We start from the raw sequence: 26,885 nt of genomic DNA, 5'->3' as shown, positions 1-26,885 counted from the left end.
ATATGTTATGTTGTAACATATGGGAAAACGAAGTACGTACTTAATTTCAGTACATTTACTCTCATCGTTCAATATTTTTTATTAAATGCGTACAATGCAGGATTTTCAACTGTAAAATATTATAAGACAGACATTACTATGATAGCCTGACAGCCCGTGTCTGTGTTCACTTCTGCCCAACACCTTGCTTGTCTACTTGTATTTGTTTTTCTAAAAACTGCTCTGGCCACTTCTGGACATGGGCGTGTTTTATTTCTGTGCTGTATCTGAAAAGCATGTCTAATCCACTGAACTTATATGCACTATGATCAAATAGAAGGAGCTCCCCTACTGTGCTATGGTTTATGCATGCTTTTTTATTGAATAGATTGAATTCATTTTACAGTCAATGCTTTTTCAGAGCTGACTGTTGGTGCTGGATCCAATCTAAGTATATTTGTAGCAGGATTCATGTTAAAATGATACAAGCAAATGTGTGGATACACATTTGATAAATCAACCAGACCCCTAACCCGAAACCTAATCATAGGCCTTACCTCAATTTTTAAACTGGTGTGGGATCAGACATTGAGTCAGACATTAGACCTAAATAAGAATCCTTCCTGAGGACATGATATCATTGGTTACAGATAACATGACAATTAAGACATCACTATAAAACATGTGAAACACATGAAACTTTGTTATATTGCCTCATAGTAGAGTAGGTCATCATTTTAGGTTCAAACTGTTATGATGTGCAGACATTATCAATAAATTAAATTACTTTTGCACTTATGATATGCAGTCTTGTTAATCATTGTCTGTCTTTAAATCTTTCCTTTTAAGAAATGCATGTCTTGCTTGGATGTAAAATGGAAGCTTACAGACACTTTAAAAGCAAAACTGTTTCCACTGTTTGAACAGGGGAGAAAAATTATAAATCATGTTGCTAGAAAAAGGAATGACAGAGGTAATTTTATCTCTGTAAAGTTTAATCATTTAGATACATTCAGCCAGCACATTCAAACAGTTACAGGGAACTTCACTTCATCACAATAGCTTGGATGAACAGAACTCTGATACATATCAATAAAATACATTTAATAATCTTCAAATTAATACAAATATGAAATTTGGGTTGAATGCACCTGCTCTTGGGCAGAGTTACTGATCTGTATGAGGCGAATGAGTTTAAAGTAGCTTGTAGTAATATTCAAACTTGTGGAGGAGACATCACAAAAAGGATTGTTCTGCATTTCATCTGACTGGAATGTCTTGATTGATATCTTGATTGATTGATTCTGCTCCTAGGGTCTGGGATGTTTTGTCTTCAAGCATTTCTTTTCTGGAAAATACAGTATAAGAAGAATTTTTTCTTTTTCTACGCATCATGCAATCTGTCAGATTAAACTATGAAATACTGATATTGTGTGTAAATAATGTGATATTAATCATATCTAATCTCTGATGCATGCATTTAATATAGAATAACATATCATTGTTCAGATAAATGAATCACCTCATAGACAGGGATCTATCAGTGGTGTCAGAGTAATTTAGTTTTTTCTATTTTTATGAACATTTGAGAATCATTGAAATCTGAGAAAATGATGGTTCAGAAAGAATTGTCAGTAAATGTTCTTCAGAGCTTATTGAAATATCTGTACTCACTGCAGCTGTACAACTTATTGATCCGGAAAATGTCCCCCCTGGACAGATTTGACCTCTGTCCAATAGATTTGTTTGGGTCAGGTATAGGAGTTATAGTGTCCTGTCTGTTGGTTGAGAATGCAGTTCTAGAGAAATGGAATAAAAGCACTGTTTAATTTCCAATTCATTGCAGACCAGATACAGTCATAATGAGAATATATCTCCTTCCCTTACCTTCCATAATGCATGATAGAAGTGTATTCATATGGAGTATTCAGATTATTAGTATTTTGTTTCTTAAAGTTGAAGATGGTGCCTGTTAAATAAAAAAAATAAGTTATTAACTGTTTTTTTAGAGACTTTACTATACAGTACATTGTCAATTTAAAAGTGAAAAGGAATATAATTTTCACCGTAACAATGTAATTTCCAGCAATAGCTAATTGGTTGAAAATATTTCAGACAGTTCCTTACGTGGTGCTACATTCTCCCAGTTGATCTTGACGTATTGGTCCCGGTCGCTCCTTGTGTGCTCATGATAGAAGCCCAGGGCATGGTTCAGCTCATGCTGAATGATACCGTGGTAAACACAACCATACTTGGCCAGAGACAGTACCTGCTTGCCACCAGTTCTCCCAAGATAGGAATAACAGCTGAAAGGAAATAGAAGGTCTCTCTCAGTCTTAGCCAAGCCCACCAAAATCAAATCTGAGAAGTGTATCTTGCCATTGATCCTGTCATTAGAGAAACTGATCTCACCCATCTCTACTCTTAATACTGATGAAGTCTCTCTGATGTGACCGGGGAACAAAGCGAATGCAGGTTTCTGTGTTGAAGGTCTTCATTGCATTTTCAATCCTCTTCTTCTGATAACGTGCTGTAGTGCAGAAGCATCCAAAAACAAGCACAAGTCATATACTCATAGAAACCATTAATATGAATAATGATAACTGGAGCTGAGCTCTGACAATGGCAATGGTTGGATTTAAATGTATGTTTTCAAATAAATTATCAGACCGCATATATAAATACTTATGCATCAAAGTAAACAAAATTTAAAACCACGATTTCTTTTTTATTTATAAACAAGATCATAATTCAGTCATGACAATATTATTCTTTCAGTAGCAGCACCAGACTGCACTTACAAAATGTAAAAATAAAAATGTTCCTTCACTTACAGAATCGACTGCTCATAGTGTAAGGCACTTCAACAAGTCCATTTGAGGATTTCCTCCATAAACATCGGTTATTCCGACACTTAATGGCATTTCTGGTGTTTGATACAACCAGGTCTCCCTCCATCAGCATCTCACTGGATCCTTTGAAGTCAAAACATGAAACATTAGCAAAATGGAAATTTCATATTCTGACTTTTCAATTTTCGAATTGTAGCAGACTGGCATGAATGGCATAACAATTGAATTGTGATTCAGATGCTTTGCCACATAATAGTGAAATAAAACATATAAAACTAACCATTGTTGGACTGTAGAATGTTTGTAGTGATATCCACATCTTCAGGGTCCTCTATTTGGATAGCTTTGAAAATTAAGAATTGAAAACATTATTTTAAATCCTGACCTCATCCTGGCAGATTTGTTCTTGCAGAAATAAATACTACATGAAATCAAAAACATCAGATAGAGAATGATGTACTCAGCTAGTAATTACTCACAAGTTAGTGGAGAGTCACTCCCTTCCCTGTCAAGATCCTAAAGAAGAAAGGGAGGCAGACACTGGGTTAATAAAAATGAAGACATATTTGAGGTAAGAGTTGAGTGAAACTTTCCACTGTGTTGAGTGGAGCATCTCTTACCACGAGGTGATGAGCCTGTGAGAGGCTCAGCAGCAGAGCTAGGATGGTGGAGATGAGTCTGTGGTCCATCTTCTGTCAGCGTTTGGAGATCCTCAGGATGGTTCCCTCACGATGAGTTGGTGTCTGAGGTCTGTCAGGCCCTGTGTTTTATACAATGACAGTTTGTAGGTGTGCCTGTAAGGGGATCAGGGATTACTGTCAATTCACTACACCCAAAATGAGCTTTTAAAAGCTTTGTGCAAAACTAACTTCCACCAAGAAACTTGTCATTTTTATGGATCAATTTGTTTCCTGTAGTACATTGGGAAGATCAATGAAAACCAATTCTCTCCCTCAAAACACACAGGACTTGTGTAATGCAGGTTAGAAGTGCTTATTATGCTCGTGTATGGAATTTTAGCTTTTAAATTTCTGACCAATTCTACATATGAGTACCGTCATACAGTAGTTTAGTCTGGAATTCTTTAGCAATACATGATATAGCCTGTACACAGCTGAACATTCTTCAGTTCACAGACTTCAATCTAATATTTCACTGATTGAACTGTGGTTGTAAAGTGTCATGCGCATCGAATAGTCGAGTCCAGAGAAGTGCAATGACACAAATGTTGTCAGGTAAATAAAATAAAATGGATGTACGTTTTTGAAACTTTGAGCAAAGCCTCTGTTCTCCATTATTAGTACTTTCTCTGTTCACCAAAGCTCCAAAATGATGAAAATATCACTCATACAGCCATGCAACAGTATATTTAAACAATTACTCATGACAGACAGTGGAGTGGTATAGTGTGATGTTATCACAGCTAAGGGGCATTGTTCGGCCTGACAAAGCAGAGTTCTTGATGTGTGTCTTGCTTTTAAATGAAATGTATAAAACTGTATACATTTATTTAATTACCTTTAATTATCTAAAATTTGTCTCAGATTGAGAAAATAGCCAAAGCCAAAAATAGCCAAAGTAGCCAAAGTAATAGAATATCAGAAAGTCTTTTTTAATCATTTTTTTTATTTTAATGTATTACATATTTCTATTTCTTCTACTTGCCCATTTTCTTTATAGGTAGTGTACTTCTTTATACTGTATAGATCTGGGAACGATCTTCACAGTCTTGACAGAAGAAAGATATTTTTCTTTTCACTGCATCATTTTACTCTTTTATCTTTTTATTTTATTAAAACTGTAAATGCTGCACTGTTTTATCACGAAATTAAAGGGCAGAAAAAAAGAGGGATGCACAGTCATCTGTGCTTTAGAGGAGAGGGATGGGCAACGTTAATCTACCCAGATTAACAACGTAAAGTAAATAACCTGTTTAGTTTTGATTTAAGATTTTTGTTGGAATTAAATTAGTTCACTCCATTTTAAAAGCTCATTTCGGGTGTTTGACTTTACAATAATCCCTGATCCCCTTACAGGCACACATACAAACTGTCATTGTATAAAACACAGGGCCTGACAGACCTCCAACTCATCGTGAGGGAACCATCCTGAGGATCTCCAAACGCTGACAGAAGATGGACCACAGACTCATCTCCACCATCCTAGCTCTGCTGCTGAGCCTCTCACAGGCTCATCACCTCGTGGTAAGAGATGCTCCACTCAACACAGTGGAAAGTTTCACTCAACTCTTACCTCAAATATGTCTTCATTTTTATTAACCCAGTGTCTGCCTCCCTTTCTTCTTTAGGATCTTGACAGGGAAGGGAGTGACTCTCCACTAACTTGTGAGTAATTACTAGCTGAGTACATCATTCTCTATCTGATGTTTTTGATTTCATGTAGTATTTATTTCTGCAAGAACAAATCTGCCAGGATGAGGTCAGGATTTAAAATAATGTTTTCAATTCTTAATTTTCAAAGCTATCCAAATAGAGGACCCTGAAGATGTGGATATCACTACAAACATTCTACAGTCCAACAATGGTTAGTTTTATATGTTTTATTTCACTATTATGTGGCAAAGCATCTGAATCACAATTCAATTGTTATGCCATTCATGCCAGTCTGCTACAATTCGAAAATTGAAAAGTCAGAATATGAAATTTCCATTTTGCTAATGTTTCATGTTTTGACTTCAAAGGATCCAGTGAGATGCTGATGGAGGGAGACCTGGTTGTATCAAACACCAGAAATGCCATTAAGTGTCGGAATAACCGATGTTTATGGAGGAAATCCTCAAATGGACTTGTTGAAGTGCCTTACACTATGAGCAGTCGATTCTGTAAGTGAAGGAACATTTTTATTTTTACATTTTGTAAGTGCAGTCTGGTGCTGCTACTGAAAGAATAATATTGTCATGACTGAATTATGATCTTGTTTATAAATAAAAAAGAAATCGTGGTTTTAAATTTTGTTTACTTTGATGCATAAGTATTTATATATGCGGTCTGATAATTTATTTGAAAACATACATTTAAATCCAACCATTGCCATTGTCAGAGCTCAGCTCCAGTTATCATTATTCATATTAATGGTTTCTATGAGTATATGACTTGTGCTTGTTTTTGGATGCTTCTGCACTACAGCACGTTATCAGAAGAAGAGGATTGAAAATGCAATGAAGACCTTCAACACAGAAACCTGCATTCGCTTTGTTCCCCGGTCACATCAGAGAGACTTCATCAGTATTAAGAGTAGAGATGGGTGAGATCAGTTTCTCTAATGACAGGATCAATGGCAAGATACACTTCTCAGATTTGATTTTGGTGGGCTTGGCTAAGACTGAGAGAGACCTTCTATTTCCTTTCAGCTGTTATTCCTATCTTGGGAGAACTGGTGGCAAGCAGGTACTGTCTCTGGCCAAGTATGGTTGTGTTTACCACGGTATCATTCAGCATGAGCTGAACCATGCCCTGGGCTTCTATCATGAGCACACAAGGAGCGACCGGGACCAATACGTCAAGATCAACTGGGAGAATGTAGCACCACGTAAGGAACTGTCTGAAATATTTTCAACCAATTAGCTATTGCTGGAAATTACATTGTTACGGTGAAAATTATATTCCTTTTCACTTTTAAATTGACAATGTACTGTATAGTAAAGTCTCTAAAAAAACAGTTAACAACTTATTTTTTTTATTTAACAGGCACCATCTTCAACTTTAAGAAACAAAATACTAATAATCTGAATACTCCATATGAATACACTTCTATCATGCATTATGGAAGGTAAGGGAAGGAGATATATTCTCATTATGACTGTATCTGGTCTGCAATGAATTGGAAATTAAACAGTGCTTTTATTCCATTTCTCTAGAACTGCATTCTCAACCAACAGACAGGACACTATAACTCCTATACCTGACCCAAACAAATCTATTGGACAGAGGTCAAATCTGTCCAGGGGGGACATTTTCCGGATCAATAAGTTGTACAGCTGCAGTGAGTACAGATATTTCAATAAGCCCTGAAGAACATTTACTGACAATTCTTTCTGAACCATCATTTTCTCAGATTTCAATGATTCTCAAATGTTCATAAAAATAGAAAAAACTAAATTACTCTGACACCACTGATAGATCCCTGTCTATGAGGTGATTCATTTATCTGAACAATGATATGTTATTCTATATTAAATGCATGCATCAGAGATTAGATATGATTAATATCACATTATTTACACACAATATCAGTATTTCATAGTTTAATCTGACAGATTGCATGATGCGTAGAAAAAGAAAAAATTCTTCTTATACTGTATTTTCCAGAAAAGAAATGCTTGAAGACAAAACATCCCAGACCCTAGGAGCAGAATCAATCAATCAAGATATCAATCAAGACATTCCAGTCAGATGAAATGCAGAACAATCCTTTTTGTGATGTCTCCTCCACAAGTTTGAATATTACTACAAGCTACTTTAAACTCATTCGCCTCATACAGATCAGTAACTCTGCCCAAGAGCAGGTGCATTCAACCCAAATTTCATATTTGTATTAATTTGAAGATTATTAAATGTATTTTATTGATATGTATCAGAGTTCTGTTCATCCAAGCTATTGTGATGAAGTGAAGTTCCCTGTAACTGTTTGAATGTGCTGGCTGAATGTATCTAAATGATTAAACTTTACAGAGATAAAATTACCTCTGTCATTCCTTTTTCTAGCAACATGATTTATAATTTTTCTCCCCTGTTCAAACAGTGGAAACAGTTTTGCTTTTAAAGTGTCTGTAAGCTTCCATTTTACATCCAAGCAAGACATGCATTTCTTAAAAGGAAAGATTTAAAGACAGACAATGATTAACAAGACTGCATATCATAAGTGCAAAAGTAATTTAATTTATTGATAATGTCTGCACATCATAACAGTTTGAACCTAAAATGATGACCTACTCTACTATGAGGCAATATAACAAAGTTTCATGTGTTTCACATGTTTTATAGTGATGTCTTAATTGTCATGTTATCTGTAACCAATGATATCATGTCCTCAGGAAGGATTCTTATTTAGGTCTAATGTCTGACTCAATGTCTGATCCCACACCAGTTTAAAAATTGAGGTAAGGCCTATGATTAGGTTTCGGGTTAGGGGTCTGGTTGATTTATCAAATGTGTATCCACACATTTGCTTGTATCATTTTAACATGAATCCTGCTACAAATATACTTAGATTGGATCCAGCACCAACAGTCAGCTCTGAAAAAGCATTGACTGTAAAATGAATTCAATCTATTCAATAAAAAAGCATGCATAAACCATAGCACAGTAGGGGAGCTCCTTCTATTTGATCATAGTGCATATAAGTTCAGTGGATTAGACATGCTTTTCAGATACAGCACAGAAATAAAACACGCCCATGTCCAGAAGTGGCCAGAGCAGTTTTTAGAAAAACAAATACAAGTAGACAAGCAAGGTGTTGGGCAGAAGTGAACACAGACACGGGCTGTCAGGCTATCATAGTAATGTCTGTCTTATAATATTTTACAGTTGAAAATCCTGCATTGTACGCATTTAATAAAAAATATTGAACGATGAGAGTAAATGTACTGAAATTAAGTACGTACTTCGTTTTCCCATATGTTACAACATAACATATTCTGCAGATTATTTTGTGTGTTGTTTATTAAATGCATTCTTTATTCATTATCTCTACATATTTTTATTAAGGGTGCCAATAATTCTGGAGCTATTTAAATATTTAAAATATTTAAAATGCCAAATCAAAGACAATGTCTCCGGCTTCATGTTTTCTTTAATATTTGTCCAAGCTCATGGTGCATTAAGAGAAAAGCTTTGCAAAAATCTGACGTAACCCTTGGCACATGAGAGAGTGCCAACCTTGAGGAACAAGTGTGGCAGCTGGTTAAGAAAAATGACAAAGATAAGGATGAAGCTGGCAAAGAATAGATTCATCAATAAAAGATACATATTCCCTGCACTGATACAAGTTCCCTGCACTGCTTCAATGAGGTCCAATCACATAACTCATAAAGAGTAAAATGATGCGTATGTGATTCAGCATTTAAAATAAAGCATGGTCTATTCCAACAAGAAACCTATATCGAACTAATTCCATTAAACTTGCATTTAAGAAAAAAAGAAAGAAAAAAAGCATTTCTTAAAACAGAAATAAAACACAGTTGGACTCTTGGATTTGGATTTGTTTTCCCCTTTAATAAGGTTTCCACAAGTATATTACAGGCCAACTTCTCATCCAGCCATATACCAACATTTTTATAGGAAGAGTTTTGTTTCACCCAACAGAGAAAATATCAAAACTTTGTGCTTTTTTTTTGCATTCAAAAATGGAGGAATGTGGTTCTAAGAGAAAAACATTGAGGTAACTAACAGCTTGATTGAGGGAGGTAGCAACTGCATAGATGACTCTGTCATCTGTATATGAGCGGATCTTTGCTGGATAGATTCCCCTCCCTATGTCATTTACTAGGAGACAGAAAATGAAATGGGTCCTAAAATGAAGCCTTGTGGAACACCTGTAGTTATCTCTAAAAATTGAGTAGTGTGGTTGTCAACATAAACTGGGATTCAGAGGTCACATTGAACATTATAACTGTTTCTTAGGGTTCAGAGGTCACGTTAAACATTATCACTGTTCCCACCAGGGGCTCGAAAATCACAGCCACATCCTGAAGTGTGGGTACAGACTCCCTGACTAAGAAATGTTTGTGGTGTGTGACCCCAAATTGCCAGAGACACCACAGAAAGCAAAAACCAAAAATCCAGTCAGTCTCACCGTGTATTTTAGCCTTATAGTAACACTTACTGTAGTAAACTGACTTCATGTCCTTTGGCTGATGCTTTTATCCATAGCAACTTACAGCTGATTTACGCTAAGCAGGAGACAATCCTTCCCTGGTGCAATGCAGAGTTAAGGGCCTTGCTCAAAGGTCCAACGACGGTGCAGATCTTATCTTTGCTACACTGAAGATCAAACCACTGACCTTGCAGGTCCCAGTCATGGACCTTAACCACTTGGCTACAGGTCACCTCATATATATGTGTGTCTGATATATGTATACCAGCCTAATGCACCCTCACTAAGGCCAACACAGTGTTGTCTTTGTCAATGTGATCCATGATCCAAGTAACAAAAGCCTTGAAACAATGAACAAATGATGGCGCACAGTATAGGTTCTTATCAAGGGATTATGATGTCATTACAAACATGGCTGCTATAATAATATTGTCCCCTGACAGTCATTCACTCAGAATATTATTTTCTGTTGCTTCGAGCTGTATATTAACTAATGAATGTAACGGACAAACATAATCAGACTTCAATGCTTTGGGAATGGAGTTGGAGGCAAGGCTCAGATTAAAATTAGAGGCAATTAGAGGCAATGTAGCTATAAAATCTGCAGCTGCCATTTAATGGTAAGGGTCTACATTTTCAAGGCCAGCAGACTGTTTCTCATCAATGTGTTTCAGGGCCTGACTGTTGAGGATCAAATCTAAACAGATTCACAGGCACATTTTTAGCAGGATTTATGTCAATATGACTTCAGCAAATCAATGGCTCCACATTTGATGAATCAACCTTACCCCTAAGCCTAACTCTAACCATAACCCTAATTATAACCCTTACCTCAATTTTAAGGCTATTATTTCTGAGCAAGACAGTCGTGTGTGAGATTAGACATTAAACTAATAGTATTATTACTGAGGACATGATATCATTGGTTACTGATAAAATGACAATGATGACATCACTATAAAGCATGTGGAACATATGAAATCTTGTTATCTTAAACTGTGTAGTGAGTAGACATCAATAAATTAAATGATTTTTACAATCTTGTGAAGGATCTTCTGTTTTTAATTCTTTCCTTTTATGAAATTCTGATGCATCCCTGATTTTCTCTTGATGTCTTTCTTTCAGATCTCTTGATGTGTTTTCTTGGAAGTGAACTGGAACCTTAATGATACTTGAAAAGCAAAACATCTCTTCTTCTTGAACAGGGTCAAATGAAAAACCATATTGATAGAAAAATGAATGACAAAGGTAATTTAATCTGTGTAAAGTTTAATCACGTAGTACAGGAACATTCAGCCAGTACATGCAGACAGTTACAAAGAACTTCCCTTTTTTTACGATACCTCTGCCAAAAGAAAGGCAAATTATGCATATGAATGATATGCATTTCATCTGACTGTAATATTTTCATTGATGGCTTCATATTCTGCTTCACCCTTCCAGCTCATTTTCTCATCAAGTAAGTCACTTCTGCAAAGTAAAAGAGATATTTTCTTATTTCAAGAAATGATTGTCAAACATTAAATGTATTGTTAAAATATCATATGTAATTTCTGATATATCAATAAATGACTTTTTAAAATATTACATTTCTATATTAAATAGTACTATATGTCCCACCTAATTCTATATTGAATAAAATATGGTTGTTGGGATGAATGCTACTGCTCTTGGGCAGAGTTACTGATCTGTCTGTGGTGAATGAGTTTATTGTAGTTTACAGTAACACTGAAACTTGTGGAGGGAACATCACTAAAGGGGAGGGGGAAAAGAACATTTGAATAAATGCGTGGAAAGGATGGGTGAAATAAAGATCATGCAAAATTTGAAGATTATTGAAACTTGATCGGTACTCACAACAGCTGTACAGCTTATTGATCCTCTGAATGTCCCCCATGGACAGCCGTGGCCCCTGTCCAATAGATTGGTTTGGGTTCGGTATGGGAGTTATAGTGTCCTTTCCATTGGATGAGAAAGCAGTTCTGGAGAAATGGAAGAAAAATAAAATGGTCTCTGTTAATAAAAGTTCACATTGATCTCTATCTGGTTGCAGTCAAAATGTGACTATACCCCTTTTCCTTACCTTCCATAATGCATGATAGAAGTGTAGTCATATGGAGTGTTCAGATTATTAGTGTCTTGTGTCTGAAAGTTGTAGATGGTGTCTGAAAGAAAAAGAAACAAATACTGTGTTAGCCTCTATTGAAAAGTGTAGAAATAATGTTTCCCATAGCAATCTCATTTCATGCTATATTAAATTGAAAGCATGCTTGGTGGATAAAAACTGTCCAACATATGACAGGCAGTTCCTTACGTGGTGGAACATTCTCCCAGTTGATCTTGACGTATTGGTCCCGGTCGCTCCTTGTGTGCTCATGATAGAAGCCCAGTGCATGGTTCAGCTCATGCTGAATGATACCGTGGTAAACACAACCATACTTGTCCAGAGACAGTACCTGCTTGCTACCAGTTCTTCCAAGATGGGAATAACAACTGAAAGGAAAGATAAGGTCACCATTTCATTGTTAATCGAGCCTACCAAAATCAAATCTGAGTAGATTTGCAATTGATCCTGCATTCGTATAAAATCTGAGCTCACCCGTCTTTGCTCTCGACACTGATGAAGTCTCTTTGAAATGACCGGGGAACAAAGCGAATGCAGGTTTCTGTGTTGAAGGTCTCCATGGCATTTTCAATCTTCCTCTTTTGATAATATGCTGCAATTCAGAATCATCCAAAATCAAGAATGAGCAGAATGTAAATTTTCAACTGAAGTACAATATTTAAAGTACTTAAACATTTTATGCATTCATAAAGTATGTTTTATTAAACAAATTTCATCTCCTTTTCCTCAAATAATAATGGACAATGTCATTGCCCTTCAATATTAGCACCAGGATGAACCAACAGTATGTATGAATACAGATTCTCCTTCACTTACAGAATTCATCGCCCACAGTGTAAGGCACTTCAACAAGTCCGTTTGAGGATTTCCTCCATAAACATTGGTTATTCCAGCAGTTTACAGCATTCCTGGTGTTTGATAAGACCAGGTCTCCCTCCATCAGCATCTCACTGGACCCTTTAAAGACAGCACACAGTCATTCAGAGGATCATGCCATTTACACAAACAACTGGCACAACAAGTGAATGCTGAAAAATTTATATTTGCGGAACCATTCACAACATATTGATATTTTAGAAATGAAATAATGAAAGGAAAGTTATATTGAGTTTTTGTGCATTGTCACAAGTTAATAAAGAAATGATTATACCAACCATTGTTGGACTGTAGAATCCTTTCAGTGATGTCCAAATCATCAGGATCCTCTATTTGGATTTCTTCAAAGGAGAAGATTTCAAAATATTATTTTAATATTGATCTCACGCTTGAAAATTGCTTCAGAAATAAATGAAATCCAAAGCATCAGGTACTGAAGTGTTTTACAGCAAAGGAACTAACCACAAAGCAATGGAAACTCACCTTCATCACTTTCAAGATCCTAAAGAAGACAGAGGGGCAGACAGACACTGGGTTAATACAACTGAACACACATTTGAAACTTTCCACTGTGTTGAGTGGAGCATCTCTTACCACGAGGTGATGTGCCTGTGAGAGGCTCAGCAGCAGAGCTAGGATGGTGGAGATGAGTCTGTGGTCCATCTTCTGTCAGCGTTTGGAGATCCTCAGGATGGTTCCCTCACGATGAGTTGGTGTCTGAGGTCTGTCAGACCCTGTCTTTTATACTACAGTTTGTAGGTGTGCCTGTAAGGGGATCAGGGATTACTGTCAATTCACTACACCCAAAATGAGCTTTTAAAAGCTTTGTGCAAAACTAACTTCCACCAAGAAACTTGGATCAATTTGTTTACTGTAGTACGTTGGGAAGATCAATGAAAACCAATTCTCTCCCTCAAAACACACAGGACTTGTGTAATGCAGGTTAGTGCTTATTATGCTCCCGTATGCCATTTTAGCTTTTAAATGTCTGACCAATTCTACATATGAGTACCGTCATACAGTAGTTTAGTCTGGAATTCAGTTGTCACATTGTGTTCATCTGTAGCAATACATGATATAGTCTGTACACAGCTGAACATTCTTCAGTTCACAGACTTCAATCTAATATTTCACTAATTGAACTGTGGTTGTAAAGTGTCATGCGCATCGAATAGTCGAGTCCAGAGAAGTGCAGTGTCACAAATGTTGTCAGGTAGTGATAAATAAAATGGATGTACATTTTGGAAACTTTGAGCAAAGCCTCTGTTCTCCATTATTAGTACTCTCTCTGTTCACCAAAGCTCCAAAATGATGAAAATATCACTCATACAGCCATGCAACAGTATATTTAAGCAATTACTCATGACAGACAGTGGAGTGGTATAGTGTGATGTTATCACAGCTAAGGGGCATTGTTCGGCCTGACAAAGCCAAGTTCTTGATGTGTGTCTTGCCTTTAAATGAAATGTATAAAAATGTATACATTTATTTAATTACCTTTACAATGTCAAGAAAATTTGTCTCAGATTGAGAAATAGCGAAAGAAAATAGCCAAAGTAATAGAACAGTCATCAGAAAGTCTTTTTTAAATTTTAAATTTTATTTTAATGTATTACATATTTCTATATTATTTTGACTTCTACTTGCCCATTTTCTTTATAGGTAGTGTACTTCTTTATACTGTATAGATCTGGGAACGATCTTCACAGTCTTGACAGAAGAGAGATATTTTTCTTTTCACTGCATCTATTTACTCTTTTATCTTTATATTTTATTAAAACTGTAAATGTTTGACATTGAATGTATTTCAATCAACATACTAAAGATAGATAGACGATGCTGCACTGTTTTATCATGAAATTAAAGGGCAGAAAAAAAGAGGGATGCACAGTCAGCATCTGTGCTTTAGAGGAGAGGGATGGGCAACGTTAATCTACCCAGATTAACAACGTAAAGTAAATAACCTGTTTAATTTTGGTTTAAGATTTTTGTTGGAATTAAATTAGTTCACTCCATTTTGAAAGCTCATTTCGGGTGTATGAATTTACAATAATCCCTGATCCCCTTACAGGCGCACCTACAAACTGTCATTGTATAAAACACAGGGCCTGACAGACCTCCAACTCATCGTGAGGGAACCATCCTGAGGATCTCCAAACGCTGACAGAAGATGGACCACAGACTCATCTCCACCATCCTAGCTCTGCTGCTGAGCCTCTCACAGGCTCATCACCTCGTGGTAAGAGATGCTCCACTCAACACAGTGGAAAGTTTCACTCAACTCTTACCTCAAATATGTCTTCATTTTTATTAACCCAGTGTCTGCCTCCCTTTCTTCTTTAGGATCTTGACAGGGAAGGGAGTGACTCTCCACTAACTTGTGAGTAATTACTAGCTGAGTACATCATTCTCTATCTGATGTTTTTGATTTCATGTAGTATTTATTTCTGCAAGAACAAATCTGCCAGGATGAGGTCAGGATTTAAAATAATGTTTTCAATTCTTAATTTTCAAAGCTATCCAAATAGAGGACCCTGAAGATGTGGATATCACTACAAACATTCTACAGTCCAACAATGGTTAGTTTTATATGTTTTATTTCACTATTATGTGGCAAAGCATCTGAATCACAATTCAATTGTTATGCCATTCATGCCAGTCTGCTACAATTCGAAAATTGAAAAGTCAGAATATGAAATTTCCATTTTGCTAATGTTTCATGTTTTGACTTCAAAGGATCCAGTGAGATGCTGATGGAGGGAGACCTGGTTGTATCAAACACCAGAAATGCCATTAAGTGTCGGAATAACCGATGTTTATGGAGGAAATCCTCAAATGGACTTGTTGAAGTGCCTTACACTATGAGCAGTCGATTCTGTAAGTGAAGGAACATTTTTATTTTTACATTTTGTAAGTGCAGTCTGGTGCTGCTACTGAAAGAATAATATTGTCATGACTGAATTATGATCTTGTTTATAAATAAAAAAGAAATCATGGTTTTAAATTTTGTTTACTTTGATGCATAAGTATTTATATATGCGGTATGATAATTTATTTGAAAACATACATTTAAATCCAACCATTGCCATTGTCAGAGCTCAGCTCCAGTTATCATTATTCATATTAATGGTTTCTATGAGTATATGACTTGTGCTTGTTTTTGGATGCTTCTGCACTACAGCACGTTATCAGAAGAAGAGGATTGAAAATGCAATGAAGACCTTCAACACAGAAACCTGCATTCGCTTTGTTCCCCGGTCACATCAGAGAGACTTCATCAGTATTAAGAGTAGAGATGGGTGAGATCAGTTTCTCTAATGACAGGATCAATGGCAAGATACACTTCTCAGATTTGATTTTGGTGGGCTTGGCTAAGACTGAGAGAGACCTTCTATTTCCTTTCAGCTGTTATTCCTATCTTGGGAGAACTGGTGGCAAGCAGGTACTGTCTCTGGCCAAGTATGGTTGTGTTTACCACGGTATCATTCAGCATGAGCTGAACCATGCACTGGGCTTCTATCATGAGCACACAAGGAGCGACCGGGACCAATACGTCAAGATCAACTGGGAGAATGTAGCACCACGTAAGGAACCGTCTGAAATATTTTCAACCAATTAGCTATTGCTGGAAATTACATTGTTACGGTGAAAATTATATTCCTTTTCACTTTTAAATTGACAATGTACTGTATAGTAAAGTCTCTAAAAAAACAGTTAATAACTTATTTTTTTTATTTAACAGGCACCATCTTCAACTTTAAGAAACAAAATACTAATAATCTGAATACTCCATATGAATACACTTCTATCATGCATTATGGAAGGTAAGGGAAGGAGATATATTCTCATTATGACTGTATCTGGTCTGCAATGAATTGGAAATTAAACAGTGCTTTTATTCCATTTCTCTAGAACTGCATTCTCAACCAACAGACAGGACACTATAACTCCTATACCTGACCCAAACAAATCTATTGGACAGAGGTCAAATCTGTCCAGGGGGGACATTTTCCGGATCAATAAGTTGTACAGCTGCAGTGAGTACAGATATTTCAATAAGCCCTGAAGAACATTTACTGACAATTCTTTCTGAACCATCATTTTCTCAGATTTCAATGATTCTCAAATGTTCATAAAAATAGAAAAAACTAAATTACTCTGACACCACTGATAGATCCCTGTCTATGAGGTGATTCATTTATCTGAACAATGATATGTTATTCTATATTAAATGCATGCATCAGAGATTAGATATGATTAATATCACATTGTTTACACACAATATCAGTATTTCATAGTTTAATCTGACAGATTGCATGATGCGTAGAAAAAGAAAAAATTCTTCTTATACTGTATTTTCCAGAAAAGAAATGCTTGAAGACAAAACATCCCAGACCCTAGGAGCAGAATCAATCAATCAAGATATCAATCAAGACATTCCAGTCAGATGAAATGCAGAACAATCCTTTTTGTGATGTCTCCTCCACAAGTTTGAATATTACTACAAGCTACTTTAAACTCATTCGCCTCATACAGATCAGTAACTCTGCCCAAGAGCAGGTGCATTCAACCCAAATTTCATATTTGTATTAATTTGAAGATTATTAAATGTATTTTATTGATATGTATCAGAGTTCTGTTCATCCAAGCTATTGTGATGAAGTGAAGTTCCCTGTAACTGTTTGAATGTGCTGGCTGAATGTATCTAAATGATTAAACTTTACAGAGATAAAATTACCTCTGTCATTCCTTTTTCTAGCAACATGATTTATAATTTTTCTCCCCTGTTCAAACAGTGGAAACAGTTTTGCTTTTAAAGTGTCTGTAAGCTTCCATTTTACATCCAAGCAAGACATGCATTTCTTAAAAGGAAAGATTTAAAGACAGACAATGATTAACAAGACTGCATATCATAAGTGCAAAAGTAATTTAATTTATTGATAATGTCTGCACATCATAACAGTTTGAACCTAAAATGATGACCTACTCTACTATGAGGCAATATAACAAAGTTTCATGTGTTTCACATGTTTTATAGTGATGTCTTAATTGTCATGTTATCTGTAACCAATGATATCATGTCCTCAGGAAGGATTCTTATTTAGGTCTAATGTCTGACTCAATGTCTGATCCCACACCAGTTTAAAAATTGAGGTAAGGCCTATGATTAGGTTTCGGGTTAGGGGTCTGGTTGATTTATCAAATGTGTATCCACACATTTGCTTGTATCATTTTAACATGAATCCTGCTACAAATATACTTAGATTGGATCCAGCACCAACAGTCAGCTCTGAAAAAGCATTGACTGTAAAATGAATTCAATCTATTCAATAAAAAAGCATGCATAAACCATAGCACAGTAGGGGAGCTCCTTCTATTTGATCATAGTGCATATAAGTTCAGTGGATTAGACATGCTTTTCAGATACAGCACAGAAATAAAACACGCCCATGTCCAGAAGTGGCCAGAGCAGTTTTTAGAAAAACAAATACAAGTAGACAAGCAAGGTGTTGGGCAGAAGTGAACACAGACACGGGCTGTCAGGCTATCATAGTAATGTCTGTCTTGTAATATTTTACAGTTGAAAATCCTGCATTGTACGCATTTAATAAAAAATATTGAATGATGAGAGTAAATGTACTGAAATGAAGTACGTACTTCGTTTTCCCATATGTTACAACATAACATATTCTGCAGATTATTTTGTGTGTTGTTTATTAAATGCATTCTTTATTCATTATCTCTACATATTTTTATTAAGGGTGCCAATAATTCTGGAGCTATTTAAATATTTAAAATATTTAAAATGCCAAATCAAAGACAATGTCTCCGGCTTCATGTTTTCTTTAATATTTGTCCAAGCTCATGGTGCATTAAGAGAAAAGCTTTGCAAAAATCTGACGTAACCCTTGGCACATGAGAGAGTGCCAACCTTGAGGAACAAGTGTGGCAGCTGGTTAAGAAAAATGACAAAGATAAGGATGAAGCTGGCAAAGAATAGATTCATCAATAAAAGATACATATTCCCTGCACTGATACAAGTTCCCTGCACTGCTTCAATGAGGTCCAATCACATAACTCATAAAGAGTAAAATGATGCGTATGTGATTCAGCATTTAAAATAAAGCATGGTCTATTCCAACAAGAAACCTATATCGAACTAATTCCATTAAACTTGCATTTAAGAAAAAAAGAAAAAAAAAAAGCATTTCTTAAAACAGAAATAAAACACAGTTGGACTCTTGGATTTGGATTTGTTTTCCCCTTTAATAAGGTTTCCACAAGTATATTACAGGCCAACTTCTCATCCAGCCATATACCAACATTTTTATAGGAAGAGTTTTGTTTCACCCAACAGAGAAAATATCAAAACTTTGTGCTTTTTTTTTGCATTCAAAAATGGAGGAATGTGGTTCTAAGAGAAAAACATTGAGGTAACTAACAGCTTGATTGAGGGAGGTAGCAACTGCATAGATGACTCTGTCATCTGTATATGAGCGGATCTTTGCTGGATAGATTCCCCTCCCTATGTCATTTACTAGGAGACAGAAAATGAAATGGGTCCTAAAATGAAGCCTTGTGGAACACCTGTAGTTATCTCTAAAAATTGAGTAGTGTGGTTGTCAACATAAACTGGGATTCAGAGGTCACATTGAACATTATAACTGTTTCTTAGGGTTCAGAGGTCACGTTAAACATTATCACTGTTCCCACCAGGGGCTCGAAAATCACAGCCACATCCTGAAGTGTGGGTACAGACTCCCTGACTAAGAAATGTTTGTGGTGTGTGACCCCAAATTGCCAGAGACACCACAGAAAGCAAAAACCAAAAATCCAGTCAGTCTCACCGTGTATTTTAGCCTTATAGTAACACTTACTGTAGTAAACTGACTTCATGTCCTTTGGCTGATGCTTTTATCCATAGCAACTTACAGCTGATTTACGCTAAGCAGGAGACAATCCTTCCCTGGTGCAATGCAGAGTTAAGGGCCTTGCTCAAAGGTCCAACGACGGTGCAGATCTTATCTTGGCTACACTGAAGATCAAACCACTGACCTTGCAGGTCCCAGTCATGGACCTTAACCACTTGGCTACAGGTCACCTCATATATATGTGTGTCTGATATATGTATACCAGCCTAATGCACCCTCACTAAGGCCAACACAGTGTTGTCTTTGTCAATGTGATCCATGATCCAAGTAACAAAAGCCTTGAAACAATGAACAAATGATGGCGCACAGTATAGGTTCTTATCAAGGGATTATGATGTCATTACAAACATGGCTGCTATAATAATATTGTCCCCTGACAGTCATTCACTCAGAATATTATTTTCTGTTGCTTCGAGCTGTATATTAACTAATGAATGTAACGGACAATCATAATCAGACTTCAATGCTTTGGGAATGGAGTTGGAGGCAAGGCTCAGATTAAAATTAGAGGCAATTAGAGGCAATGTAGCTATAAAATCTGCAGCTGCCATTTAATGGTAAGGGTCTACATTTTCAAGGCCAGCAGACTGTTTCTCATCAATGTGTTTCAGGGCCTGACTGTTGAGGATCAAATCTAAACAGATTCACAGGCACATTTTTAGCAGGATTTATGTCAATATGACTTCAGCAAATCAATGGCTCCACATTTGATGAATCAACCTTACCCCTAAGCCTAACTCTAACCATAACCCTAATTATAACCCTTACCTCAATTTTAAGGCTATTATTTCTGAGCAAGACAGTCGTGTGTGAGATTAGACATTAAACTAATAGTATTATTACTGAGGACATGATATCATTGGTTACTGATAAAATGACAATGATGACATCACTATAAAGCATGTGGAACATATGAAATCTTGTTATCTTAAACTGTGTAGTGAGTAGACATCAATAAATTAAATGATTTTTACAATCTTGTGAAGGATCTTCTGTCTTTAATTCTTTCCTTTTATGAAATTCTGATGCATCCCTGATTTTCTCTTGATGTCTTTCTTTCACATCTCTTGATGTGTTTTCTTGGAAGTGAACTGGAACCTTAATGATACTTGAAAAGCAAAACATCTCTTCTTCTTGAACAGGGTCAAATGAAAAACCATATTGATAGAAAAATGAATGACAAAGGTAATTTAATCTGTGTAAAGTTTAATCACGTAGTACAGGAACATTCAGCCAGTACATGCAGACAGTTACAAAGAACTTCCCTTTTTTTACGATACCTCTGCCAAAAGAAAGGCAAATTATGCATATGAATGATATGCATTTCATCTGACTGTAATATTTTCATTGATGGCTTCATATTCTGCTTCACCCTTCCAGCTCATTTTCTCATCAAGTAAGTCACTTCTGCAAAGTAAAAGAGATATTTTCTTATTTCAAGAAATGATTGTCAAACATTAAATGTATTGTTAAAATATCATATGTAATTTCTGATATATCAATAAATGACTTTTTAAAATATTACATTTCTATATTAAATAGTACTATATGTCCCACCTAATTCTATATTGAATAAAATATGGTTGTTGGGATGAATGCTCCTGCTCTTGGGCAGAGTTACTGATCTGTCTGTGGTGAATGAGTTTATTGTAGTTTACAGTAACACTGAAACTTGTGGAGGGAACATCACTAAAGGGGGGGCGGAAAAGAACATTTGAATAAATGCGTGGAAAGGATGGGTGAAATAAAGATCATGCAAAATTTGAAGATTATTGAAACTTGATCGGTACTCACAACAGCTGTACAGCTTATTGATCCTCTGAATGTCCCCCATGGACAGCCGTGGCCCCTGTCCAATAGATTGGTTTGGGTTCGGTATGGGAGTTATAGTGTCCTTTCCATTGGATGAGAAAGCAGTTCTGGAGAAATGGAAGAAAAATAAAATGGTCTCTGTTAATAAAAGTTCACATTGATCTCTATCTGGTTGCAGTCAAAATGTGACTATACCCCTTTTCCTTACCTTCCATAATGCATGATAGAAGTGTAGTCATATGGAGTGTTCAGATTATTAGTGTCTTGTGTCTGAAAGTTGTAGATGGTGTCTGAAAGAAAAAGAAACAAATACTGTGTTAGCCTCTATTGAAAAGTGTAGAAATAATGTTTCCCAGAGCAATCTCATTTCATGCTATATTAAATTGAAAGCATGCTTGGTGGATAAAAACTGTCCAACATATGACAGGCAGTTCCTTACGTGGTGGAACATTCTCCCAGTTGATCTTGACGTATTGGTCCCGGTCGCTCCTTGTGTGCTCATGATAGAAGCCCAGTGCATGGTTCAGCTCATGCTGAATGATACCGTGGTAAACACAACCATACTTGTCCAGAGACAGTACCTGCTTGCTACCAGTTCTTCCCAGATGGGAATAACAACTGAAAGGAAAGATAAGGTCACCATTTCATTGTTAATCGAGCCTACCAAAATCAAATCTGAGTAGATTTGCAATTGATCCTGCATTCGTATAAAATCTGAGCTCACCCGTCTTTGCTCTCGACACTGATGAAGTCTCTTTGAAATGACCGGGGAACAAAGCGAATGCAGGTTTCTGTGTTGAAGGTCTCCATGGCATTTTCAATCTTCCTCTTTTGATAATATGCTGCAATGCAGAATCATCCAAAATCAAGAATGAGCAGAATGTAAATTTTCAACTGAAGTACAATATTTAAAGTACTTAAACATTTTATGCATTCATAAAGTATGTTTTATTAAACAAATTTCATCTCCTTTTCCTCAAATAATAATGGACAATGTCATTGCCCTTCAATATTAGCACCAGGATGAACCAACAGTATGTATGAATACAGATTCTCCTTCACTTACAGAATTCATCGCCCACAGTGTAAGGCACTTCAACAAGTCCGTTTGAGGATTTCCTCCATAAACATTGGTTATTCCAGCAGTTTACAGCATTCCTGGTGTTTGATAAGACCAGGTCTCCCTCCATCAGCATCTCACTGGACCCTTTAAAGACAGCACACAGTCATTCAGAGGATCATGCCATTTACACAAACAACTGGCACAACAAGTGAATGCTGAAAAATTTATATTTGCGGAACCATTCACAACATATTGATATTTTAGAAATGAAATAATGAAAGGAAAGTTATATTGAGTTTTTGTGCATTGTCACAAGTTAATAAAGAAATGATTATACCAACCATTGTTGGACTGTAGAATCCTTTCAGTGATGTCCAAATCATCAGGATCCTCTATTTGGATTTCTTCAAAGGAGAAGATTTCAAAATATTATTTTAATATTGATCTCACGCTTGAAAATAGCTTCAGAAATAAATGAAATCCAAAGCATCAGGTACTGAAGTGTTTTACAGCAAAGGAACTAACCACAAAGCAATGGAAACTCACCTTCATCACTTTCAAGATCCTAAAGAAGACAGAGGGGCAGACAGACACTGGGTTAATACAACTGAACACACATTTGAAACTTTCCACTGTGTTGAGTGGAGCATCTCTTACCACGAGGTGATGTGCCTGTGAGAGGCTCAGCAGCAGAGCTAGGATGGTGGAGATGAGTCTGTGGTCCATCTTCTGTCAGCGTTTGGAGATCCTCAGGATGGTTCCCTCACGATGAGTTGGTGTCTGAGGTCTGTCAGACCCTGTCTTTTATACTACAGTTTGTAGGTGTGCCTGTAAGGGGATCAGGGATTACTGTCAATTCACTACACCCAAAATGAGCTTTTAAAAGCTTTGTGCAAAACTAACTTCCACCAAGAAACTTGGATCAATTTGTTTACTGTAGTACGTTGGGAAGATCAATGAAAACCAATTCTCTCCCTCAAAACACACAGGACTTGTGTAATGCAGGTTAGTGCTTATTATGCTCCCGTATGCCATTTTAGCTTTTAAATGTCTGACCAATTCTACATATGAGTACCGTCATACAGTAGTTTAGTCTGGAATTCAGTTGTCACATTGTGTTCATCTGTAGCAATACATGATATAGTCTGTACACAGCTGAACATTCTTCAGTTCACAGACTTCAATCTAATATTTCACTAATTGAACTGTGGTTGTAAAGTGTCATGCGCATCGAATAGTCGAGTCCAGAGAAGTGCAGTGTCACAAATGTTGTCAGGTAGTGATAAATAAAATGGATGTACATTTTGGAAACTTTGAGCAAAGCCTCTGTTCTCCATTATTAGTACTCTCTCTGTTCACCAAAGCTCCAAAATGATGAAAATATCACTCATACAGCCATGCAACAGTATATTTAAGCAATTACTCATGACAGACAGTGGAGTGGTATAGTGTGATGTTATCACAGCTAAGGGGCATTGTTCGGCCTGACAAAGCCAAGTTCTTGATGTGTGTCTTGCCTTTAAATGAAATGTATAAAAATGTATACATTTATTTAATTACCTTTACAATGTCAAGAAAATTTGTCTCAGATTGAGAAATAGCGAAAGAAAATAGCCAAAGTAATAGAACAGTCATCAGAAAGTCTTTTTTAAATTTTAAATTTTATTTTAATGTATTACATATTTCTATATTATTTTGACTTCTACTTGCCCATTTTCTTTATAGGTAGTGTACTTCTTTATACTGTATAGATCTGGGAACGATCTTCACAGTCTTGACAGAAGAGAGATATTTTTCTTTTCACTGCATCTATTTACTCTTTTATCTTTATATTTTATTAAAACTGTAAATGTTTGACATTGAATGTATTTCAATCAACATACTAAAGATAGATAGACGATGCTGCACTGTTTTATCATGAAATTAAAGGGCAGAAAAAAAGAGGGATGCACAGTCAGCATCTGTGCTTTAGAGGAGAGGGATGGGCAACGTTAATCTACCCAGATTAACAACGTAAAGTAAATAACCTGTTTAATTTTGGTTTAAGATTTTTGTTGGAATTAAATTAGTTCACTCCATTTTGAAAGCTCATTTCGGGTGTATGAATTTACAATAATCCCTGATCCCCTTACAGGCGCACCTACAAACTGTCATTGTATAAAACACAGGGCCTGACAGACCTCCAACTCATCGTGAGGGAACCATCCTGAGGATCTCCAAACGCTGACAGAAGATGGACCACAGACTCATCTCCACCATCCTAGCTCTGCTGCTGAGCCTCTCACAGGCTCATCACCTCGTGGTAAGAGATGCTCCACTCAACACAGTGGAAAGTTTCACTCAACTCTTACCTCAAATATGTCTTCATTTTTATTAACCCAGTGTCTGCCTCCCTTTCTTCTTTAGGATCTTGACAGGGAAGGGAGTGACTCTCCACTAACTTGTGAGTAATTACTAGCTGAGTACATCATTCTCTATCTGATGTTTTTGATTTCATGTAGTATTTATTTCTGCAAGAACAAATCTGCCAGGATGAGGTCAGGATTTAAAATAATGTTTTCAATTCTTAATTTTCAAAGCTATCCAAATAGAGGACCCTGAAGATGTGGATATCACTACAAACATTCTACAGTCCAACAATGGTTAGTTTTATATGTTTTATTTCACTATTATGTGGCAAAGCATCTGAATCACAATTCAATTGTTATGCCATTCATGCCAGTCTGCTACAATTCGAAAATTGAAAAGTCAGAATATGAAATTTCCATTTTGCTAATGTTTCATGTTTTGACTTCAAAGGATCCAGTGAGATGCTGATGGAGGGAGACCTGGTTGTATCAAACACCAGAAATGCCATTAAGTGTCGGAATAACCGATGTTTATGGAGGAAATCCTCAAATGGACTTGTTGAAGTGCCTTACACTATGAGCAGTCGATTCTGTAAGTGAAGGAACATTTTTATTTTTACATTTTGTAAGTGCAGTCTGGTGCTGCTACTGAAAGAATAATATTGTCATGACTGAATTATGATCTTGTTTATAAATAAAAAAGAAATCATGGTTTTAAATTTTGTTTACTTTGATGCATAAGTATTTATATATGCGGTATGATAATTTATTTGAAAACATACATTTAAATCCAACCATTGCCATTGTCAGAGCTCAGCTCCAGTTATCATTATTCATATTAATGGTTTGTATGAGTATATGACTTGTGCTTGTTTTTGGATGCTTCTTCATTACAGCACGTTATCAGAAGAAGAGGATTGAAAATGCAATGAAGACCTTCAACACAGAAACCTGCATTCGCTTTGTTCCCCGGTCACATCAAAGAGAATTCATCAGTATTGAGAGCAGAGATGGGTGAGCTCAGTTTCTCTAATGACAGGATCAATGGCAAGATACACATCTCAGATTTGATTTTGGTGGGCTTGGCTAAGACTGAGAGAGACCTTCTATTTCCTTTCAGCTGTTATTCCTATCTTGGGAGAACTGGTGGCAAGCAGGTACTGTCTCTGGCCAAGTATGGTTGTGTTTACCACGGTATCATTCAGCATGAGTTGAACCATGCACTGGGCTTCTATCATGAGCACACAAGGAGCGACCGGGACCAATACGTCAAGATCAACTGGGAGAATGTAGCACCACGTAAGGAACCGCCTGTAATATTTTCAACCAATTAGATATTGTTGGAAATGACATTGTGACCGTGAAAATTATATTCCTTTTCACTTTTAAATTGACAATGTACTGTATAGTAAAGTCTCTAAAAAACAGTTAACAACTTATTTTTTTTATTTAACAGGCACCATCTTCAACTTTCAGAAACAAAATACTAATAATCTGAATACTCCATATGAATACACTTCTATCATGCATTATGGAAGGTAAGGGAAGGAGATATATTCTCATTATGACTGTATCTGGTCTGCAATGAATTGGAAATTAAATAGTGCTTTTATTCCATTTCTCTAGAACTGCATTCTCAACCAACAGACAGGACACTATAACTCCTATACCTGACCCAAACAAATCTATTGGACAGAGGTCAAATCTGTCCAGGGGGGACATTTTCCGGATCAATAAGTTGTACAGCTGCAGTGAGTACAGATATTTCAATAAGCTCTGAAGAACATTTACTGACAATTCTTTCTGAACCATCATTTTCTCAGATTTCAATGATTCTCAAATGTTCATAAAAATAGAAAAAACTAAATTACTCTGACACCACTGATAGATCCCTGTCCATGAGGTGATTCATTTATCTGAACAATGATATGTTATTCTATATTAAATACATCTATCAGAGATTAGATATGATTAATATCACATTATTTACACACAATATCAGTATTTCATAGTTTAATCTGACAGATTGCATGATGCGTAGAAAAAGAAAAAATTCTTCTTATA

General features: G+C 36.2%; 6 protein-coding genes across 6 annotated transcripts; 3 read left to right on the top strand and 3 right to left on the bottom strand.

Moving 5' to 3' along the window:
- Positions 1-1,624: 1,624 nt before the first annotated feature.
- On the bottom strand, positions 1,625-3,520 carry LOC133123537 (hatching enzyme 1.2-like). Its single transcript, XM_061234007.1, has 8 exons — positions 3,452-3,520; positions 3,311-3,347; positions 3,112-3,174; positions 2,814-2,954; positions 2,392-2,509; positions 2,107-2,285; positions 1,867-1,948; positions 1,625-1,778 (listed from the first exon to the last, which is right to left on the bottom strand). Exons 1-8 carry the CDS (start codon positions 3,518-3,520, stop codon positions 1,625-1,627), a joined length of 843 nt encoding a protein of 280 aa, XP_061089991.1.
- A 1,446-nt stretch (positions 3,521-4,966) lies between these two features.
- Positions 4,967-6,862, top strand: LOC133123536 (hatching enzyme 1.2-like). The gene is made up of 8 exons (XM_061234006.1): positions 4,967-5,035; positions 5,140-5,176; positions 5,313-5,375; positions 5,533-5,673; positions 5,978-6,095; positions 6,202-6,380; positions 6,539-6,620; positions 6,709-6,862. The coding sequence occupies exons 1-8, from the start codon at positions 4,967-4,969 to the stop codon at positions 6,860-6,862; spliced, it is 843 nt and encodes a 280-aa protein (XP_061089990.1).
- A 3,417-nt stretch (positions 6,863-10,279) lies between these two features.
- LOC133123535 (hatching enzyme 1.2-like) lies at positions 10,280-13,329 on the bottom strand. Its single transcript, XM_061234004.1, has 9 exons — positions 13,261-13,329; positions 13,150-13,168; positions 12,945-13,007; positions 12,607-12,747; positions 12,265-12,382; positions 11,980-12,158; positions 11,749-11,830; positions 11,508-11,647; positions 10,280-10,362 (listed from the first exon to the last, which is right to left on the bottom strand). The coding sequence occupies exons 1-9, from the start codon at positions 13,327-13,329 to the stop codon at positions 10,280-10,282; spliced, it is 894 nt and encodes a 297-aa protein (XP_061089988.1).
- A 1,507-nt stretch (positions 13,330-14,836) lies between these two features.
- Positions 14,837-16,732, top strand: LOC133123534 (hatching enzyme 1.2-like). The gene is made up of 8 exons (XM_061234003.1): positions 14,837-14,905; positions 15,010-15,046; positions 15,183-15,245; positions 15,403-15,543; positions 15,848-15,965; positions 16,072-16,250; positions 16,409-16,490; positions 16,579-16,732. Exons 1-8 carry the CDS (start codon positions 14,837-14,839, stop codon positions 16,730-16,732), a joined length of 843 nt encoding a protein of 280 aa, XP_061089987.1.
- A 3,417-nt stretch (positions 16,733-20,149) lies between these two features.
- On the bottom strand, positions 20,150-23,199 carry LOC133123533 (hatching enzyme 1.2-like). The gene is made up of 9 exons (XM_061234002.1): positions 23,131-23,199; positions 23,020-23,038; positions 22,815-22,877; positions 22,477-22,617; positions 22,135-22,252; positions 21,850-22,028; positions 21,619-21,700; positions 21,378-21,517; positions 20,150-20,232 (listed from the first exon to the last, which is right to left on the bottom strand). The coding sequence occupies exons 1-9, from the start codon at positions 23,197-23,199 to the stop codon at positions 20,150-20,152; spliced, it is 894 nt and encodes a 297-aa protein (XP_061089986.1).
- A 1,507-nt stretch (positions 23,200-24,706) lies between these two features.
- On the top strand, positions 24,707-26,601 carry LOC133123532 (hatching enzyme 1.2-like). Its single transcript, XM_061234001.1, has 8 exons — positions 24,707-24,775; positions 24,880-24,916; positions 25,053-25,115; positions 25,273-25,413; positions 25,718-25,835; positions 25,942-26,120; positions 26,278-26,359; positions 26,448-26,601. Exons 1-8 carry the CDS (start codon positions 24,707-24,709, stop codon positions 26,599-26,601), a joined length of 843 nt encoding a protein of 280 aa, XP_061089985.1.
- Positions 26,602-26,885: the final 284 nt, after the last annotated feature.

Source organism: Conger conger, chromosome 3 (genome assembly GCF_963514075.1).
Source record: "Conger conger chromosome 3, fConCon1.1, whole genome shotgun sequence".
Taxonomy (NCBI): Eukaryota; Metazoa; Chordata; class Actinopteri; order Anguilliformes; family Congridae; genus Conger; species Conger conger.
This window is presented reverse-complemented; position numbering and strand designations above follow the sequence as displayed.

Coding starts and splice junctions, on each gene's coding strand:
- LOC133123537 (XM_061234007.1), bottom strand. CDS start 3,520: ATGGACCACAGACTCATCTCCACCATCCTAGCTCTGCTGCTGAGCCTC. Junction 3,348..3,451: donor CACAGGCTCATCACCTCGTG/GTAAGAGATGCT, acceptor TTTCTTCTTTAG/GATCTTGACAGGGAAGGGAG. Junction 2,955..3,111: donor CATTCTACAGTCCAACAATG/GTTAGTTTTATA, acceptor TTGACTTCAAAG/GATCCAGTGAGATGCTGATG.
- LOC133123536 (XM_061234006.1), top strand. CDS start 4,967: ATGGACCACAGACTCATCTCCACCATCCTAGCTCTGCTGCTGAGCCTC. Junction 5,036..5,139: donor CACAGGCTCATCACCTCGTG/GTAAGAGATGCT, acceptor TTTCTTCTTTAG/GATCTTGACAGGGAAGGGAG. Junction 5,674..5,977: donor CACTATGAGCAGTCGATTCT/GTAAGTGAAGGA, acceptor TCTGCACTACAG/CACGTTATCAGAAGAAGAGG.
- LOC133123535 (XM_061234004.1), bottom strand. CDS start 13,329: ATGGACCACAGACTCATCTCCACCATCCTAGCTCTGCTGCTGAGCCTC. Junction 12,159..12,264: donor AGTGTCGAGAGCAAAGACGG/GTGAGCTCAGAT, acceptor CTTTCCTTTCAG/TTGTTATTCCCATCTTGGAA. Junction 11,831..11,979: donor CTGGGAGAATGTTCCACCAC/GTAAGGAACTGC, acceptor TTTTTCTTTCAG/ACACCATCTACAACTTTCAG.
- LOC133123534 (XM_061234003.1), top strand. CDS start 14,837: ATGGACCACAGACTCATCTCCACCATCCTAGCTCTGCTGCTGAGCCTC. Junction 14,906..15,009: donor CACAGGCTCATCACCTCGTG/GTAAGAGATGCT, acceptor TTTCTTCTTTAG/GATCTTGACAGGGAAGGGAG. Junction 16,491..16,578: donor TCTATCATGCATTATGGAAG/GTAAGGGAAGGA, acceptor CCATTTCTCTAG/AACTGCATTCTCAACCAACA.
- LOC133123533 (XM_061234002.1), bottom strand. CDS start 23,199: ATGGACCACAGACTCATCTCCACCATCCTAGCTCTGCTGCTGAGCCTC. Junction 22,029..22,134: donor AGTGTCGAGAGCAAAGACGG/GTGAGCTCAGAT, acceptor CTTTCCTTTCAG/TTGTTATTCCCATCTGGGAA. Junction 20,233..21,377: donor CTGTTGTGAGTACCGATCAA/GTTTCAATAATC, acceptor GAATCTGTTTAG/ATTTGATCCTCAACAGTCAG.
- LOC133123532 (XM_061234001.1), top strand. CDS start 24,707: ATGGACCACAGACTCATCTCCACCATCCTAGCTCTGCTGCTGAGCCTC. Junction 24,776..24,879: donor CACAGGCTCATCACCTCGTG/GTAAGAGATGCT, acceptor TTTCTTCTTTAG/GATCTTGACAGGGAAGGGAG. Junction 26,360..26,447: donor TCTATCATGCATTATGGAAG/GTAAGGGAAGGA, acceptor CCATTTCTCTAG/AACTGCATTCTCAACCAACA.